We start from the raw sequence: 19,369 nt of genomic DNA, 5'->3' as shown, positions 1-19,369 counted from the left end.
GAGCAGTGCAAGAAGGCCAGAGCCTTAATTACTGGCACCCATTTACCTAATGGAACTCTGCCTGCCTCTACCGCCCACTATACAGCTAAACTGATTTCCTCTCCCCCATTAGCCCCTCAACCCAAGCCAAACCCGACTGCCCACGGAGACTTGCATGCTCTTCTCCCTTCTCCAAGAGTCTCTGTCTTCTCCTTATTTATCATATTCCCATGTACCCTGCCTCGCTTATTTCTGCATTCCAATGTCTGCCCGCTTTTTTTTTTGCATTTGTTGCAAATTTTTTCTCTTCCTTTTCTTATCAGCCCATTCCCCTGCTGAAGTCAAGGCTGAACCATTCCCTGACTTTGTCTCAGGAGCAGATCGCCTGTCTGCTGGCAAACGCCTTCTTCTGCACATTCCCTCGACGCAACTCCCGCAAGTCAGAGTACTCCAATTATCCTGAGATCAACTTCTACAGGTAAAGGGGTGACAGAACCACATTCAATGGCTCAATATCTGTCTGTCTGTGTGTCTGCCTGTCTGCCTGCCTGCCTGCCTGCTTCTCTGACTACTGCATCAAAAAATCGACCCTTTCAATTGATCAAAAACATGAACAAATATTCAAAATGCTAATGTTACACCCAGTTTGATCCTAATATGCAAAATAAGGAGTAATTGTCTCCATAAGAGGGCAGTACTGCATTGAAAACCCCCCAAAAATATGTTTTCTGTATTTTTATTCAGCCTCTGCTCATTTGACGAGTTCCTTAAAAACACTGAATTAAAATTCACCCCTCAAGACATCACCACGGCATATGGTCAGAGACTGGCATATGTTAAATCACAGTTGTTTTTCAGATTCATCTGAACCACCATCATTAACTATACACTAGAACTACCTTTTTTCCACAATACAGGCTTGGTGTCTGAGCCAGTGGTTCTAAGGCTATGTTCAGCGCTGTGCTGTGTGTGGTCAACACTGTCAGCGGAGGAGTGTTTTATTAGTGTTTTCTATCTGCCTACTCAAACTCAGTGGTCTGTTAAAGACTATTGGAGGAAAGCCTGGGAGGGCTAATTGAAACAAATGTACATCTTGATAGACTGGGTGTGAAAAGTGCATGTCTATCTATCTCATCGTGTTTGTGTCATCTTGAGGTGTCACTTGTGGCAGTGAGTGAAATGATACCAATATAAATATTTCATGCTGTGTTCACATAATAGCCATCCCATTATAGCGTCTTCACTATCAATCTAATCTGCTCAAACAGCAGAGGAATGCTTTGGATTACCGGTCTCCAGACATGACATTTTCTGAAAACTCTGTCATCCGAGTAGGGCTGGGCGATATATTAATATAATAATATTATATCAATATATCGCCCAGCCCTACTAGGATGATTGATATCAAGCCACTGATAGGTGAAGTGAATAACATTGATCATCCTGTCACAATGGCACCTGTCAAGGGTTGGATTACATTAGGCTATATACAGTATGTATGTGTGTGTGTGTATGTGTGTATATATATATATATATATATATATATATATATATATATAATCACAATTCGGCCTTTGTCAAAGTCATAATATATATATACATATATATACATATTATGACTTTGACAAAGGCCCAATTGTGATTGCTAGACGACTGGGTCAGAGCATCTCCAAAACAGCAGGTCTTGTGGGGCGTTCCCGGTATGCAGTAGTTAGTACCTACCAAAAGTGGTCCATTGAAGGACAACCGTTGAACCAGCGACAGGGTCAAGGGCGCCCATGGGCTAATTGATGCATGTGGGGAGCGAAGGCTAGACCATCTGGTTGGATCCCACATAAGGCAAGGCAAGTTTATTTCTATAGCACATTTCAACAAGGCAATTCAAAGTGCTTTACATAAAACATAAACAGCACGAAGACAAAGTGCAAAGAAACACATTATAAAATGACATAGAATGCATAAAGTAAAAAAATAGAACACATAGAATGCATAAAAGTTGTAGGGCAGTGCAAGAAATTAATCAAAGAAACCTTGTTTTACTCTTTGTTAACAATTATTTAACCTATTCCCCAAATAGCGTTCTACCTTTTCAAGGTGATAGTCTAGCCCCGGAGAACCAGTCTGTAGATCTTTTCTTTGTTAACAACTATTTCGCCTATTCCCAGAAAAGCGTTTTACCTATGTCAAGGCGATATCTTAGCCCCGGAGAACCGGTCTGGAGGTCTTTCGTTTATCTGATCACTGTTTCAGATAGGCCAAAGCCGTTATAATACAGTGCAGACAAAGCCACTTGTAATCACATTTCAACAACAAGGCAATTCAAAGAGCTTTAAATCAAGCATCAGAAGCATCAAGACAAAGTGCAAAAGAAACACATTGTAAAAAGAAAGAACATTATTATAAAGTTAAGAAATTGAATGCATAAAATCAAGTAAAAGTGACAGTGCATTGCAAGAATATTTGGTTTAGTAAAAGGCAGCGGCAAACAGAAAATTCTTTAGCCTTGATTTAAAACGGTTGAGAGTTGCAGCAGAGAGCTACTGCAACATAAGCAACATAAGAACTGCTGTAGCACCAATTGTTGAAAAAGTTCCTGCTGACTATGATAGAAAGGTGTCAGAACACAGTGCATCACAACTTCCTCCTTATGGGGCTGCGTAGCCACAGACCGGTCAGAGTGCCCATGCTGACCCCTGTCCACCGCTGAAAGCACCTACAATGGGCACGTGAGTGTCAGAACTGGACCATGGAGCAATGGAAGAAGGTGGCCTGGTCTGATGAATCACGTTTTCTTCTACATCATGTGGATGGCCAGGGTTAGGGTCCGATCAAGCATCTGTGGGATGTGCTGGAACAACAAGCTCGATCCATGGAGGCCCCACCTCACAACTTCCAGGACTTAAAGGATCTGCTGCAAACGTCTTGGTATCGGATACCACAGGGTTAGAGCCGTTTTGGCGGCACGAGGGGGAGCTACACAATATTAGTGGTTATTAATGGTGGTTTTAATGTTGTGGCTGATCTGTGCGTGTGCGTGTGTGCGTGTGTGCGTGTGTGTGTGTCTGTGTGTGTGTCTGTGTGTGTGTCTGTGTGTGTCTGTGTCTGTGTGTGTCTGTCTCTCTGTCCGTGTGTGTCTGTGTGTGTGTGTGTGTGTGTCTGTGTGGTGTCATAATTCTCCAAATCCATGATTCAATTGGACTTTCGATTCTAAGGTCATGATTCGATTTTCAATTTAAACATAATGTATTTTTTTCAGCACTGACCACAGATGCCATTGTTCGACTATCGAGACTTGATTGTTAAAGAAAAACACTTGTTTCTCAATAAGTACCTTTTATTTGAGGATTAAAAAGAATTAATAATAACAAAAAGATCAGTATATTTAAATGTGGTGAAGTTCGCAAACTTCACCACACTATCACAAAGCTGGTAGTAGCTGTTTTCTCTGGAACATCGCACTTAAATGGCTTAAATAAAAACTGTTGATTGATATAAAAGTTGTTTCTATTTATTAAATCGCATGGAGGAAGCAGATGGAGGATTTGGACATGGTGGTCTCCAATGGCGCGATTGGTCTGTGATAGTTGCGGCTCCAGGTTGTTACTTGTATAAATTCTTATATATAATTACAGACACTAAAAAATTTAGGTTTAATATATTTTATTGCAGAAATATCAGTGCATCTGGTGTGGCTTACTTTAGTCATCGTGTGGCTTACTTCTGTAATGTGACTTTGCGTTTGTGTTTTCGTATTTGCAAATCTTTTTTGCTATGCAGTTCGTTCGACATGTCTGGATTTGCAGCGTATTTTCTAAAACGATCTCCACGTGTACATTTCTTACCAATAGTCATTCTCAAAATATTGTCTAATAATCGATGCTGTTTTTATCGCACAGCCCTACTGTGTATTTGATTATTTTTTAATTCTTGTCCAAGACAGTGGGCGGGGGGCAGTTGGCGCTGTTTACCAAACAGACAATTGCATTTTGTAAGAATCCTTTGGATGATAGAATCTTAGAATCTTAATCTTAACTAGATTTTCCCGAACTTTGTTAGGTCTTTGAAGATTTGTTGGGATGGTAAACAATTAGGGCCTTCTTTCCTTACACATTGTTCTGCACATTAACCATTGTATACATTGATATCTCTAAATATACTCTGTGTAATCCATATTACTCTCAAATAAAACATTTTGGCAAATGTATAAGATACATGACTTGTCATTACTGGTATCTGGTGCTTTGACACAACTAGAGAGTAGTCTGGTGAAATTTATTTTTTTGGTTGTGCTCCATCCATGTGTCCATCATGAAGGATGTGATTTTATATTTTCTTTGATATTAATACAACACAACTGTTAGCTTTACCTCCATTTAGCTCTCTGCTCTCCCTAGGGATATACATTTTTAGTAGATAGTGGGGTTTTTTGTTTTTTTTGTTGTTTTTTTTATCCAGGAGATTTTTGTTTGCATTGTTTGTGCCTCCTTGACATGATCAATATCTCCCCTAGCAAAAGGCTTATTTTATCTTAACCCTAAATCCTACATGTGCAATCAGTCATCTCAATTTGTCCATATCAGAGTAGGATATCTACCTCCCCATCAAATGTCACTGGCAGGCTAAATGGGGAGTTCTGTCTAATAATGTAAGCATTGATTCAGACAGCGGAGATGGCTGTTTCAGACCTGTGCCAGCAAAGCGCGGCAGCAGGCTGGCTCTGCCTTCTCAATCAGAATTTCTGCCTTCAGCCAAGTGCGGGTCAGGGGAAGAGGGGGGAAAAAATAGTTTGTTTCTGCGAAGACGAGACAAGACGACCAGCAGCGGCTAATATGGGGGCCCTGGATCGTTACTGGCCCTCCCCCTTGCCTGTAATTGAGTGAGTGTCCGTCACTCTGCTTATCGGCTACAGTAGCGCTCCGTCTTGGCCCGAGCAGAGCAGCAGGCAATCTGCTGATTGCTGTTTTGGCAGAACTGCCAAGGTTTGTCCTCTATTAAGTGATGGATAGATTTGAGTGGGAGCAATGGGTGATCTCTTTGGCTTGGGTTTTACTCCATCTGAGAGGTAAATGGTAATAGGAAACAGGATAGGAAATATTATATATAATGTTTATATATTAATAATATATATATTTATTGTAAAACTGAATGATGTTTTATCTTACCTCATCAGCAAGAAAATAAGCTGAGAGAAACGCTCAAAAACTTTTACTTTTTTACACTTTATTTGGCAGATGAGAGTACAGAATAGAAGAGCTAACTTCATTATTACAAATACATATCACCCATCTATATTGTATTTTCTGCCACTCATGTACCTTCCATCATTACCTGATCTACCTGTCTCCTTCTGAAAAACCACGATTTTCTAGTCACACTGTGAAGAGCACCCCATGCACTCACTGCTCACTCATGTCACTGACAAGTTCCCTTGCAGGGAACATTACACCAAATTGTCCAGACGGACTGAGGGAATGGGGGAAGGGGCTGGAGCATGACCAAGGCAGCGTCAGGGATTGAAAGAGTGGGAAAAGTGCTCGTCAATGAGCAGATTGCCTTCAATACATTACCTTTTTCTTTTTTTTTTAAGGGCTTTTAGTGCATCAGCTTTTTCTTTGTCATTTCATTTGTTGTCTGTTTTTTTTTCTTTTTTTTCTTTTCTTTTGTTGGTGAAAGGCAGTAGGAGGTAAGGATAAAGGCACGGTCCTGATTTGACGTCAGTTTTGATTGCGTTCAACAGAGGCAGTGCTAGTATGGGGCTGGTTTAAGCCGCCCAACCAAAGTGCAGGTTCTCTGTCAACTTGGAAAATAAAAAAAATTCCTGCAAGTCATGTTATTCAGTGTTATGTCCGGGTGTAGTTATTTTCCTTGAAATAATGAAAAATCAAATTGTTGGTTAACTGACTCACGCAAATGCAAGCCAGCTTCTTCCCAGAGTGTTCTGGAAGCAAGTGACGTCTTGATATCAATGTAATGATCTACCTTAATTTGCAATTCTGTCACCCTGTCTCAGGAAAACTCATGACAGTGGTAAACCATAACAGGCACAATTAAAATTTTCTCACACATGCCGGATTTGTACCTTTTTATGAAATAAGGCTGACAGACTCCCTATTAAATTCAATGTTTTTTTTGTTTTTTTTAATGCGGGTTTTTCCAACAGTGCGCAGTCTCTTGCACTGCTTTTCCCCTGCTTTACTTTGTGTTTAGGCTTTCAGCCCATTCTATTGTAGGGTGGACATGGAGTGGGCAGTCTAAGATTGTTTACTACTTACTACATATACTACCTGTACCTTAGTATTAGCGTGCACATGTATTTACATGCTATGATATGTCACCAGATGTTATACATCATCCTGGTTCCTTTTTACATGCTATTTGAGTGAACTAGGGTTTTCGGCCATACTAAACACTAATTTCGGGCACTATGTCTGTGACAAATAATCTCTTGAACTTGAACTTAAATAGTATGTTGGTATGCATGGTATTTTACGTGTCTGCCTCAAACAGTGACCAAACCACTATTGCGTTACTTAATCCAATAATGCTCCTCTACAGGTGAGGGGGAGGGCCAGATTAATACATCTATTAAAATAGAAAGCTTGAATTCAGATGATTAGTATTTTAGGAAAGGCAATTCTCCACCTAAACATTTTTTCTTTCACCGTCTTTTTCAGATTATTTGAAGGGTCCTCACCGAAGAAGATTGAGAAGCTGAAAACTCTGTTGTGTTACTTTAGGAGAGTCGCGCAGACAAGTAAATTATTTCATATGCCCCATATTGTAAATGTCATATGTTGTTGTATTAGCTGGTAGTTGATTTGTTATGTCTTCTTCTTTCTTATTTGCTAGGGCCAAGAGGTCTTGTGACATTCACGCGGCAAAGTTTGAATAATCCGCCGCACTGGGAAAGGTACTGTACGCTATACCACTATGTTATTTAAGTCATTTGGACTCTTAAAGCATGCTTGGTGGGTCCAATAGCCAGTGCTCTTCGGCTGAGCACTCTGTATAGAACATTAAGTAATTAATTTAATACACCAGTTAAGAATATGATCAATACCCAAATGGGTGTTTTCCCACACATGTAATGTAGTTTCCCTCAGGCGTCCCACAGAGTCACTCTTAAAGGAGAATTTCAAGTATTTTACATTACTTCAAAACACGATCTTTACTACAGCACCCAACTTATTTACGCTATGAACCTTTTCCCATCCAATATGTGCAGATTCTGCTCTTGTGCTGGCACCTTTTTTTTTTTTTTGTACTTAACATTTTGTTTCCAAGTTATGACATTGACTGGCTACTCTGTTGTCACAGTGCAGTGGGGAATGATTTGCTCCTCATATTTGCATCAATAACAAATTTTAACATTTTTCTATCTAGTTCCATGACCCGGTTGACACGACTCCACATCACGTGTGAAGGGACGATTGAGGATGATGGATATGGGATGTTGCAGGTGGGAGTCCTTTCGGAGTTTTGCTGTGATAAAATTGGTTTTCAGCTATGATGATTGATGATAGAGCATTGTATTTAGGGATGGGCGATATTATGGGGGGGGGGGATCACAATATTCTTTGACTGAAACTGTGATATTGATAATTTTGGGGAAGATTTCTCCTTAGATATTTACACACAAAATAAACAATCATTTGTAATGTGTATATTATGACCAAGCAGGATGCACCGACAGCTAGAACAATCTATGAAGTTCAGAAAATTGTATTACTGTAATGCAGCCTTAAAGATAACATTTTACTATGTTGCAATATTACGATGACCAAAATCGCCTCATAACCAAATCGTCTCATATTATGATATCAATATTATATATAATATATAAATTGTGTGCATGCGTGTGTGTATTTCTCTTCACTTGAGTGAAAGTCTATCGGAGTCATTTTAAAAACCTTTCCCTATTAGTGAACGAGGGATGCAGTAAGCTCTTTATTCCAAGCTCTCCAGTTTATTTGAGTGATCGTATCCTCTTGTCTCCATTTATTATCTATTTGTGCGATCGTCCACTGACCAAAAGGACCGTGCATGGCTGTTGATGTGCCTTTCCATCAACTGTCAGAAGGTCCTAAACAGTTAACCACATGTGTGCATGTGCTTTGCTTTTGTCCATATTTGTGTATATTTTTGACTCCCTGTCTGTCTGCATTGGCTCACCTATGTTCCTGGGCCCCTACCCCTGGGCTCCTCCGTGGTTTGTTTTGTCTTTTGGCTGACAGCTGATGTGCACACATGAGTAGTTCAGTGGGGACTAGGGAGTAAGTAGGACCCTGGTTGGATCGGGGGGGAGGGATGAGGGGTTGAGCCTTCTTACTGGGGCAACCTATCGGGGCAGGAGCTCTACGGGTGGATTGACGGCTTTCTGTGCAGGGTGGGTACCAGTCGGGTGCAGAGTTTTTGATAGGGCAAAGATGGCTGTCATCTTGTCAAGAGGGCTGATGGAAGGCTAAAGGGTAGAGGGTAGCTGTGGAAGATAGGAGCTGAGTAGAAGAAGGGCTGTTGAAGGGAAGAACCCCCCCCCCCCCACACACACACACACACACACACACACACACACACACACACACACACACACACACACACACACACTTTCATGCTGACAGACACAGCTGTGGGCCAGTGAGCATAACCCTCCTGACAGACTTTAAACAGCAGAACAGTGAGTGTCAACAGGTTGCCGCAGATAAACAAAGAAACACAAGCTGAAGGATTCCTGTCTCACATTCTGACTGTGATTATATATCGTTAAATTATGGACCTTCATTTTAGTGTCCTTAATGGGATTATTTATTTTAATCATTACATCAATCATTATTTATGTGTTGTAATGTTTTATTGAAGATCTTTTTCAATTGTCATAAGTTATTTATATTCAGAAGGTCTGGGCTGGAGCGGATACTGTAGAAACAGTAAATATATACAAAATATAAAAGAATCATGAATACCTCTGTTGTGTTATGCTGGGATCAGACTACACTTATTCAGCCAGATTTTGACACGATTTCGTCGCCGCCGACAAATTTCTAGCGCTGGGCCTGAATATGAACATCGGAAATGATAAACGGCCGCCTGCCTTTACCCCTTGTAGCGTGACATAATCGAAGAGCAGCAATGTGGCGTCTGGGACGCCCCACAACACCACAACAAAAAGTCTAGCATGTCAGAATTTGTTGTATTTTCCTGCCTAGTTTGACACCTATGACATGTTCCTTGATGTTGACCAATAAGATGACAGAGTGCACTCTGGTGCACATATGCATATGCATGTTTACATACACGGTATGTAAACATGGCGAAGAGAAAGAGGGATGCTGCTGTTTCTGCTGTCAACAAAAGCGAGGAAAGGTTCATTGAGCAGTGGGAACAATGCGTTTCCTCAAGGGAGTACCTTGACAGTCAAAAAAGATAAATGTTGGCGAGAAATAGCAGAGGCACTTCAGTAACCCGGAGAGTAGCTGGTTAAGCTATGCTACTGAACACAAGACCGCCAGCATCACACATAGTGATTCTGTAGCCATGATTGACAATTTCTTGACACTCCTCCCCGACAGCCTGGTCGTGAGAGGCAGCATACTGTACGATGATTGGTCGGGGTTATACTTGTAGAGTTGCCAGTCTCCCGGGCCAAAACATGGCAAGAATAAATGGCACTATGATTGCCTAATCTGACCTGGTGACCATCGTGAAAGACAAAAATATCATGTAGTCTGATCCCGGCGTTAATATAACTATCTACAGTATATACGCGCTCTGAAACTTCTTATTTTGAAAATGGCTTTTTTTTTACCTGCATGAAGCCTTTAGGTGTCATTTAAATGTGCAAGTACACCCAGTAACACCTGCATGTGTGGTTATTGGACCATTTCAAAGTTTTGCATTAACAGATTTAATGTACACCGATCACCCAACAATGAAACCACCACTCATAACCACTAATATTGTGGAGCTCCCCCTCGTGCCGCCAAAACAGCTCTGACCTGTCGAGGCATGGACTCCACAAGATCTCTGAAGGTGGTCTTGGTATCTGGCACCAAGACGTTAGCAGCAGATCCTTTAAGTCCTGTAAGTTGTGAGATGGGGCCCCCATGGATCTGTTTTTTTGTTCCAGCACATCCCACAGATGCTGGATCGGATCGGACCCTAACCCTGGCCATCCACATGATGTAGAAGAAAATGTGATTCATCAGACCAGGCCACCTTCTTCCATTGCTCCATTGTCCAGCTCTGATGCCCACGTGCCCATTGTAGGTGCTTTCAGCGGTGGACAGGGGTCAGCATGGGCACTCTGACCGGTCTGCGTCTACGCAGCTCCATACACAGCAAGCTCTGATGCACTGTGTGTTCTGACACCTTTCTATCATAGCAGCATTAACTTTTTCAGCAATTTGTGCTCCAGTATCTCTTCTGTGGGATTGGACCAAACGAGCTAGACTTCACTCCCCGCGCACATCAGTAAGCCCATGGCCGCCCATGATCCTGTCGCCGGTTCACCGGTTGTCCTTCCTGGACCACTTTTGGTAGGTACTAACCACTGCATACTGGGAATACCTCACAGGACCTGCCTTTTTGGAGATGCTCTGACCCAATCGTCTCGCCATCATAATTTTGCCCTTGTCGAAGACACTCAGATTCTAATGCTTGTCCATTTTTCCTGCTTCCAATACATCAACTTCAAGAACTAACTGCTAACTTGCTGCTGAATATATCCCACCCCATGACAGGTGCCATTGTAAGGAGATGAGCAATTTTATTCACTTCACCTGTCAGTGGTTTTAATGTTGTGGCTGATTGGTGTATGTTGATGTTCTCCAACTCTCATTCGATTATTTCCAAAGCAGGAAGCAGTGTTATGATCCTTAGACGTTTATCTGTGTTAAATGGCCAAAGTGGGTGACAGCTAATAAGGACACCCTAATAGAGTCATCCATTCAAATCAGGGAAGAGACAGTAGCCAAGTGTTACTGCACAACTCTCTTCAACTCTGCTGAATGGGCAATATGTATAAACCACTGACCAAGATTTGTTGTTGTACAAGATGTAGCATAAAACCTCATTAACAGCTGTTAGATGGTTACATTTTGAGCTCAATAAATCAGATGAGATCAATCTAAATATTTTTTAGCTGCCAGAGAGAACAAAAACATGGACAATATCGTACAACAGGAATCCAAGCGCAGGAAGAAAAAAACAAATCAATCCATCAGAACAAGGTGTACTTTCAAGAAAAAACTGAATTATGGATTGCCACTTCAAATATATCAAAGTGTGCTGCATTGTTCTGTAATAATTATTGCTTTTTGTGTGTGTCCCAGGTGGACTTTGCCAACCGGCTTGTAGGGGGAGGAGTGACGGGACTCGGTCTGGTCCAGGAGGAAATCAGGTTCCTCATCAATCCCGAGCTCATAGTCTCTCGCCTCTTCACGGAAGCCTTGGAGTACAATGAGTGCCTCATTATCACAGGTAACAAACACACACACACTAACGTACACATGCACATGTGCAGTCATACATTTTCTTTTTTTTTTTTTTTTTTTTTACAAATGACTGTACTCACCACTGTGGCACACTGGTACCATGACAGCCGATTGTTCTGTCAATGACCAAGGTCCTATCCCTGTTTGTATTCCAAAGTCTACACAAATAAACAATAACCCAGTTGTAAGCTCACACTCAAACTGTGTTCTTGTTGCATATTTACGGCACCTCCCCATGTTTTATTTGTTCTACAAGAAGGAATGCACAGATATCTGGCACTTATGGTACTTATGTACTTAACCTGAACCTGATACTAATGTAACCTCATAGCTACATTTCCTTGTTCTCATTTTATTTTCATGTTATATCTGTTTTTTCTTAAAGAAGTGATCAATCATGGTCTTAAAAATCTGTAGTATTCCATAGTATTATTGTGTTCAAGTTTAAGTTCCTTAATGTTTCAGTATTTGTATCAGTACTGAAACAGTATGTATCACTCGTGGGAAGGACCCAAGACTGATCATTTAGTACGGCTACTTATCTTCGGGGGGGGGGGGGTAGCTGTAGCTGTGCTTGTGTTTACAAGATCTCTCTAATGTTATATTTTTAGTCACTGACTCTCTCTTCCTCCATTTCTTCACCTCATACTGCCTCAGATAGGCTGCTTTTCTTTCATTTGACTTCATTTTTCCCCTCCTCTCCTGCTGTCCTCTTGTCCTCCCTTCATCTACAGGATGGATTGAAGGCGTCACTCTGTTCAGGCTACCAAGCACCTGTTCTCTGTATGGCACACACACAGGCACCATTTAACCATGGGCTAGTTACTGTGTTTTATTATCCAAGTTAGCTATAGTTGTACATGGCAAAATGTGTTTGTTTTGTAAATACAGGGTCATTTGAACTCAAGGAAGATGATGAAGCAAACCCCACATACTACCCAGGGCTTGACATTTAACAGTTGCCCAGTTGCCCCGGGCTACCAGATTAGGGCCAGTGTCAACCATCTTGTGCGGTCTGGTTGCGATCTGTTAAGAAACTGTTTGGAAAATGTAATATTCAGCCTTCCAAGCAAAACATTTGAAAATGGTTTAACATAGTTGAACAAAATAGTTGAACGATACAAACAAAAACAAGATATCAAGGAGAGCAATAAACACTAACTGTTAAAGAACATGTTAATAATAAACCAAAAAAGTAATTACTGTTAATTATTATTCTTCCCAAGTCTTGATATCATTCTGTATATATTAATATCAAATATGAGTTTTTAATTATATAGGAACATTATCATTCAATTCTAAAATGATTACAATTTGGCAACTATTTGTCAATATTGGCCACCCAAAGGTGGTGCATGGTTGCCAACGTTGCAACCATTTCGAAAAGTTAGTGTTGGATTTTGCTTCCTTTTGGAATATAACACAGAACAGCACATTGATGTGAATATTATCCAATGCTTTTGTCATTTGTAGCTGTAGAATGAGGATTGTAGGTATTGTTCTAGGTAATCCACAAATATTATATTGATTGAGTCATGAAAAAATACCAGGAGTTGGCTCCTTATTTGTGTAGCTCAGTTGGCTTTTAAAGTCTTTGAAACTGCCTAGTTCAGAGCCATACAGTCTACTACCACCTTGAGTCAGCCATGTTCTCAAACGCTTCAAGTGTACTTGAAGGAGCTTTGGAAACCAAATGATAAGTATTACCAAGCTCGGGAAATGTTTATTTCCCATTGTACCATCCTCCGCTGTACAGTGTGCATTTATTCGCTGGTGTCCAGCGATAACTGACTGTAAATTCTACAGATTAGGGTTTTTTTTTTTTCCTATTTTATTTCCTTGAGCCCCAATCTTGGTGGTTATTGGGCCCTATTATTTCTCTCCTCTCTCATCCTTTTCCCTTCATTCATTCCAAAGGTAAATCCATGGCATCGATTCAAGTAGAACTGTCCGTTATCCTTCATTTCTGTCCAGCAGAATTGCCTTATTTTTCACCCTCCAACTCACTGTGCTTGAGTCAACCTGTTTAAGCGACCCTCGCTCACTCACTCGCTCACCCCTCTCTCCCTCCTCCTGTCAGCCTCCTACATTTTCCACTGCCCCGCTGTCCCTGCTCTGGACTCCAGATGATGTGTGCAGGGCAGATTTGTTTTCCGGCATTGATCACCGAGTGCATGCTTGATTTATCCTTCCATTAGTTACTCCCACCATAAATGCAGATAGTCCTAAATAAAGAACCTTCCCTTCCTTGCCGCCCTTCCCTCCCCTCATCTCACTCTTCATTCACTTTTGTGCGACATAAATACCCAGTCGAAGTGCTTTCACCATGAGGAAAGATACAAAGAATTTGAATTGATTCATTAGTCACTTAAAGCTTGACAGCTCCAATTTTTTGTTTGCTCATTTATTGCCCTTTTTCCTCCAACATGCGTATTAAAGCAAGTCATTTGCTTGTCCTTTTTTGGTACTTGTATTTCACCGAGATGTGACAGTAGTTTTCTCTTTCACTCCTGATGCAAGAGGCACCATTACCCACCATTTTAGAAATCCATCCTCTTGACACGAGGGCAGGTATTATAACTTAGCAGTCTGCACAGTGAAACTCATAGAAGCTGACGCTTCCAGATGTCTGCACTTGATTGATTCTGTTGCCACAGACTTATTTGAAGATGTGCCAAGAGGAGACAAATTGCATGTGGGAAAGCAAAATGTGGACTGGCTAAGGGTTTGCATGGTCTGATGGCCACTACTGTACCTATCTCAGCCTCTTGGATCTCATATATATATATATATATATATATATATATATATATGAGACATTATAATGCTATCTGTTAATGTAGCTTTAACATAAGTTGAAACTCAGTGATTGCAGCTTGAACTGTAAATGGATCTGGATGTCACTGTTTCAGGTGCTTGGTTCGATTCAGTGTGTTTCTCCTTTGAATCGCTCCTTTGGCACATTTATCGAACGGCTTTCTAAGCATCTCTTATCTGCCTTGAAGGCAAAGTACTTCCACACATGGCTCTCACGGTTTTTCTTTTAAACAAGTCTTACAGAATGCACTGCCACGGACATGCCACTCCAACATGCAGCACAAGTTGCACTAGTTTGCCATCAAGCTGTTGTTTTCTTTCAATTTGGTGGCCTTTTTTTTTCCTGTTGTTTTACTTGTTCGTTGGTGCTGTAGCTTTCCTCTTTGTCACTACTGGTGGTAACTTAGAGAGCAGTGCCATTGCAGCTCAATGCTACAGATACTGTCCAAAAACTAGGCAGATTATTTGATCTGTGTCATCCTGAGTCACCACTATATTGTGTAATGTGTTGTTTTTCTGGATTCTTGCCGGTACCCAGCCCTCATACATACACACAGTGTTGTAGTTAAGTCACCTAACCTCATGTCCAAGTTGAGTCTCCAATCTCTAGTACTAAACTCAAAATCCCCAAATCACCAATCCAAGCCCTATCCAAAGTTCTCTCGATGGTACTTATGTTATTGCCCTGCAGTCACTAACATCAATTAAAAGCACTCATCACAGCCACTGCGAAATCGATTACAAATCCTGGGACACGTCAAATCAATGTTCCTTTTATTAAGGTAGTAGACAGTACAGGTTGCTAGCCGGGGTTGTTGACACCATGTCAAAAATAAAGAATATTTTTGGGATGTGACACTTAGGCGCTCACGCTTACATATCAAATCAAATCTCCAAAATCCAAATTCACACGTAATTTCCCCACCACTTATGCTCTTAGATTGTACCATTTACTATGAGTGAACAGAAAAGTCAACACAAATCCAAGTCAAAAACCTCAGAGTCCCAAGTTCCAGATACTCGACTCCAAGTCAAGTACCCAGTCAAGGTTTTCGTGTGGCTCAGCGTCACATTAATTCATCTTTTTTCTCAGCCACACCCGCTTTACAATCCCAAGACAAGAAAAGGCTGTTTTGTGCGGTGCCATGTTGTATTCTTGGAAGCATGCGTCCCTTCAGAGTCACCTTCAGCTGTAAGTGGCTCTTCCCCTCCCCTTCCTCTCCCCCTCCCTCCTCCTCCTCTCCACTTAGCTTTATTACATTTGGACACCGACAAATTTATAACCGAACTTAGGTCATCCCTTCCCTAATGGAATGAGCCGGTTATGTCATAGATTCATTAAAACGTTGAAGAATATTCTCTGCACGTAGCCCTTTCTCTACCCATCCTGTTGATTCACTGAATTTCCTTTATTTCTTTTTTCTCCCTTTATCTAACTTGTAATTTGTTCATCCTGTAACTGTGACCTGACCAGTGTTCCTTTTTGATATGTTGTACAGTGTGCCATGCCAGTTTGGTCCATGGGCGTAGTCTGATAGGCAGTTATAGGACCAGAACATGGGCTAACCTGGTGGTTGCAGCCTGTGTGTCTGGATGTCGTCATTGGGTGCTCGCTCGCTTAGGACCAAGGTGAAAGTGACAGAGGGCTCTCCTTATTAAAGGAAACTAATGGGCAGCCTATTTTCTTGACGATAGGAGTCGCTGGTGGCATAGCATCTCTAGTTGGCTTTACTTCGCTGGACTCTGGAAGTGATTCTCTGGGTTGTTGTAAAGAGAACCGTCCTTCAAGACTGGAATTTTTTTTTTTTTTTTTTTTTTTTATAACTCCCCCTTGTTCCAGGACCAGTTGTTTTAGAGTTTGTCTTTTGCTGGTGCTCCTCCTGTCACCATTAACTGTGACCGTAGCTTGAATTACGCTTTGACACGGACAAATACGAAGAAACCCCAAGGTAATCATTGCTAGACTTTTGGTCCTTGAACTCAGACTAGCTCAGAAAAATCCAAAGATCTGTCACTGCATCTTACCAGCCACAAGAAACGGAAGGAATTTTGTCTAAAACCAAGCATTATTCAAATAAATCCTTATTGGCTTATGCAAGTTAAGTTATAAACTTAACTTGTGAACCCCCCCCACAGTGCTTACTGACTTATCTCTGCCCAAACCAAGATTGAAGGCTAAATAAAACATGTCTTCTATTCAATATCTGTGCAACAAAGAAGCCCATAAATAATGCATAGGGCTCGTTTTTATGTGAATTATTTTCTGTAACAAGCGATACTAGATGAGGCATAACGACACGTGATGAAATCCTCTACTACTGATCCCTGCTCGGCGATACAACCTTTCTTTAGACAAAGGTGGATCACACAAACACAGAATCTCCAAGGTGCTTCACCAGAAAGGACATTTATAATGTCGTTTCCATGGTTTACTTGTGCTCTAACCAGTTCCTTCCATTATGAATGAAAGCTTTCCATTTCGAACCCCAAAATGGATTACTTTTTTTTTTTTTTTTTTTAATAAATTGCCTTTGTTTCTCACAATGCTATTCTCGCAGATACTGTGTACTCGCATGGGATAGAAAGTAGAAAATTTGATTCACAAACAAGCGCACCAAACACACTCGCAACATGCTGTGCCTCCCAAATACCACTAAATGTCAGCGTTTTCTCTTGCTTTTGCTGTGTCTTTCTGCAGGAACGGAGCAGTACAGTAAATATTCAGGCTATGCCGAGAGCTACAAATGGAAGGAAAGCCACAATGATGAGACCCCCAGGTATCAGCCTGTTTCTTGTTTTCCCTGAAAAATCTAGCAAAATAAAGACACTGGAAAGAGGAATGACATTGATTTCTGGTTGTATTTACATGTTGCCTCGCCGCTTTTGTTGCATCTCTATGTCCTGTTTTCAGGGACGAATGGCAAAGAATGTGTACAGAGATCGTGGCCCTGGATGCCCTGAAGTACAGACACTTCTTTGAGCAGTTCCATCCTGAGAAGATGAGCAGGGAACTCAATAAGGTGAGAGCGATGTCCTCCTCTTGCTTTGTGGGCACAGTGGCAAGCTTTAATATGTTATGCATACTGAGGTTACAGGCTTTTTGGAGCTGTGATTTACAGAGATACTTTCCTTTTTGTCTATCTGTCTTACTCAGATTCAGACATAAGGTAAATTCCAAAGGATTGTGCATCAAAAATACTTCCAAATAGTTCTGTATGTACGTAGGTGCATTTAAAACAAGTATTTTTTTATCGTAATTACATTTCATTTAGTAGTAATGAAGTAAGATGCATCTCTTCTTATCTTATATATAATCTTATAATAACTAACTGATCTTTTGAAATGCTGGCAGGCTTATTTCTCAAAATTCACAGGAGCTAGCCTAGTTGATCCGCTCTGTAGCTATCTAGGTTCTGGGCACACAGTGATGAAGTTGCTACTGACTTCAGGACAGGGCTAAAATATGTGTGCTGACTAGTGAACGGGCTAATGACTGAAAAAGCAAAGAATCGAAAAATGCTGAATACAATTCTCCTTCCCCCTCCCGCGTCGCTCTCCGTGCCGCCACGTCAGGCGTACTGCGGATTCTTCCGACAGAACAGCAGCCGCCAGCACCTCTCGGCCGTCGCCACCGGCAACTGGGGATGCGGGGCATTTGGCGGAGACACGCGGCTCAAAGGTACCGTCCTCTATTTGAGCTGTAAAAATATGTTCTTGACAACTCTTTGTATTGTCCCACTTAAATCAAAAAAATGACACAGAACTTTTCAACGAGAATATATGGCCGTCGCTGGACCACCCGTCCTCCCGCCACGCCCCCTATCCATCCCCAACCTTACAACTAGTGACTGAAGGACTTTCATCCGTCCTGTTAATTTATTCAGGGCTTCTACGCCGTCATTGTCAGTTAGTCTCTCCACATCGCTTCTCTCCCTCATTTACGTGAGACCTCCTTTTTATTGATCAGCTGACACACATTTATGTTTTCCATTAAAGGGGCAATTGATTACAGGGTGTGGGAGCCATATATTCACATTGATGCCACTGCCCTGTACGTCACCCTGGATGAGATGAGGACCTTACTGTCTCCTCCCATGCACCTACAGAGTCCAAGGTTTAGTTACACATAAGGAAGACAGTGTTTCAAGCAAAGTAACAAGGCAGTAGATTTTATTTCTAAGACCAATGATTCTCAATGTGTGGTACGGGGACCCCCAGGTTTCCTTTCCTCGGGGTCCCCCAGGCATAGAGCTTAATTAACTTCAACATTATTTCATTTACTAGATGCTAACACCATTAGAGAATGTACAGTTAAGACTGTTGTGGTCATAGTTATCTACCTAACTATAATTTGCCAGGCATGGAGGTTTGGACTTAACCATTTTTGACAATAATAATCTTCTTAGATTAGGGGTCTCGGAGACTAACTCTTATCAAATGGGGTCCGTGGCCTGATGCGTATCAAACTGTGGGTCTTTGGTTTGGGAAGAAAGGTTGAGAACGACTGTGTTAGATGCTATACACCCATTGGAATCCTCCCTGAAGGGTATTTTACCAGTCGTTGTATGGGGCCTTATGTTTTCTATAGAATCTTTAATGGAAATGCGCATTATCACTGAAATCAGGCTTTTATACCAAAGTGAGGTCATCAGTGTTTATCATTCCTGCTACAGCTGGAGGTGGTAATTTTCTTTGCCAAAGGGCTATGTTGAGATCCTATAGGATCAGTGGAAAAAGTCTCCAAGGATCCTATTAGTTTTCCTAGAGTCCCTCTCATTACAGTCCCATACCAATTAACATATTGATATTTTTAGCAAACGATAACCGTTCTTTACATTGTAGATGCAGAGCAACTTCAGACAGGGTGCCTACATAAGCCTTAATTGCCATACTGGCGTGCTGATTCCGGACCGCTCATAAACTTCTATAAACTACTTGTTTATTAAGTCCTGATTAATTTGGAGTCCATAGTCATCCTGTTAAATATTAACTTCCAAGGGGCCCAATTCGCAAGATCTAGAGAGATTGACTGTCGTTTATCCTGAAAAGCTATCGGTTGTGGATGATTTACCACTTCTGAAGCA

At 41.3% G+C, this 19,369-nt stretch overlaps 1 protein-coding gene across 1 annotated transcript in view; it reads left to right on the top strand.

Moving 5' to 3' along the window:
• parga (poly (ADP-ribose) glycohydrolase a) overlaps positions 1-19,369 on the top strand; it is a 34,554-nt gene that overhangs the window by 10,629 nt on the left and 4,556 nt on the right. Inside the window, exons 8-15 of the mRNA XM_080017257.1 lie at positions 303-457; positions 6,654-6,733; positions 6,829-6,889; positions 7,363-7,438; positions 11,307-11,454; positions 16,984-17,062; positions 17,197-17,305; positions 17,859-17,964. Coding sequence (XP_079873383.1) covers positions 303-457; positions 6,654-6,733; positions 6,829-6,889; positions 7,363-7,438; positions 11,307-11,454; positions 16,984-17,062; positions 17,197-17,305; positions 17,859-17,964 — 814 coding nt within the window. The remainder of the gene's footprint in view (positions 1-302; positions 458-6,653; positions 6,734-6,828; positions 6,890-7,362; positions 7,439-11,306; positions 11,455-16,983; positions 17,063-17,196; positions 17,306-17,858; positions 17,965-19,369) is intronic.

Source organism: Zeus faber (assembly GCF_960531495.2).
Source record: "Zeus faber genome assembly, chromosome: 16".
Classification (NCBI taxonomy): Eukaryota; Metazoa; Chordata; class Actinopteri; order Zeiformes; family Zeidae; genus Zeus; species Zeus faber.
Note: the sequence above shows the minus strand (reverse complement) of the source record. Positions and strands in the feature narration are given on the sequence as shown.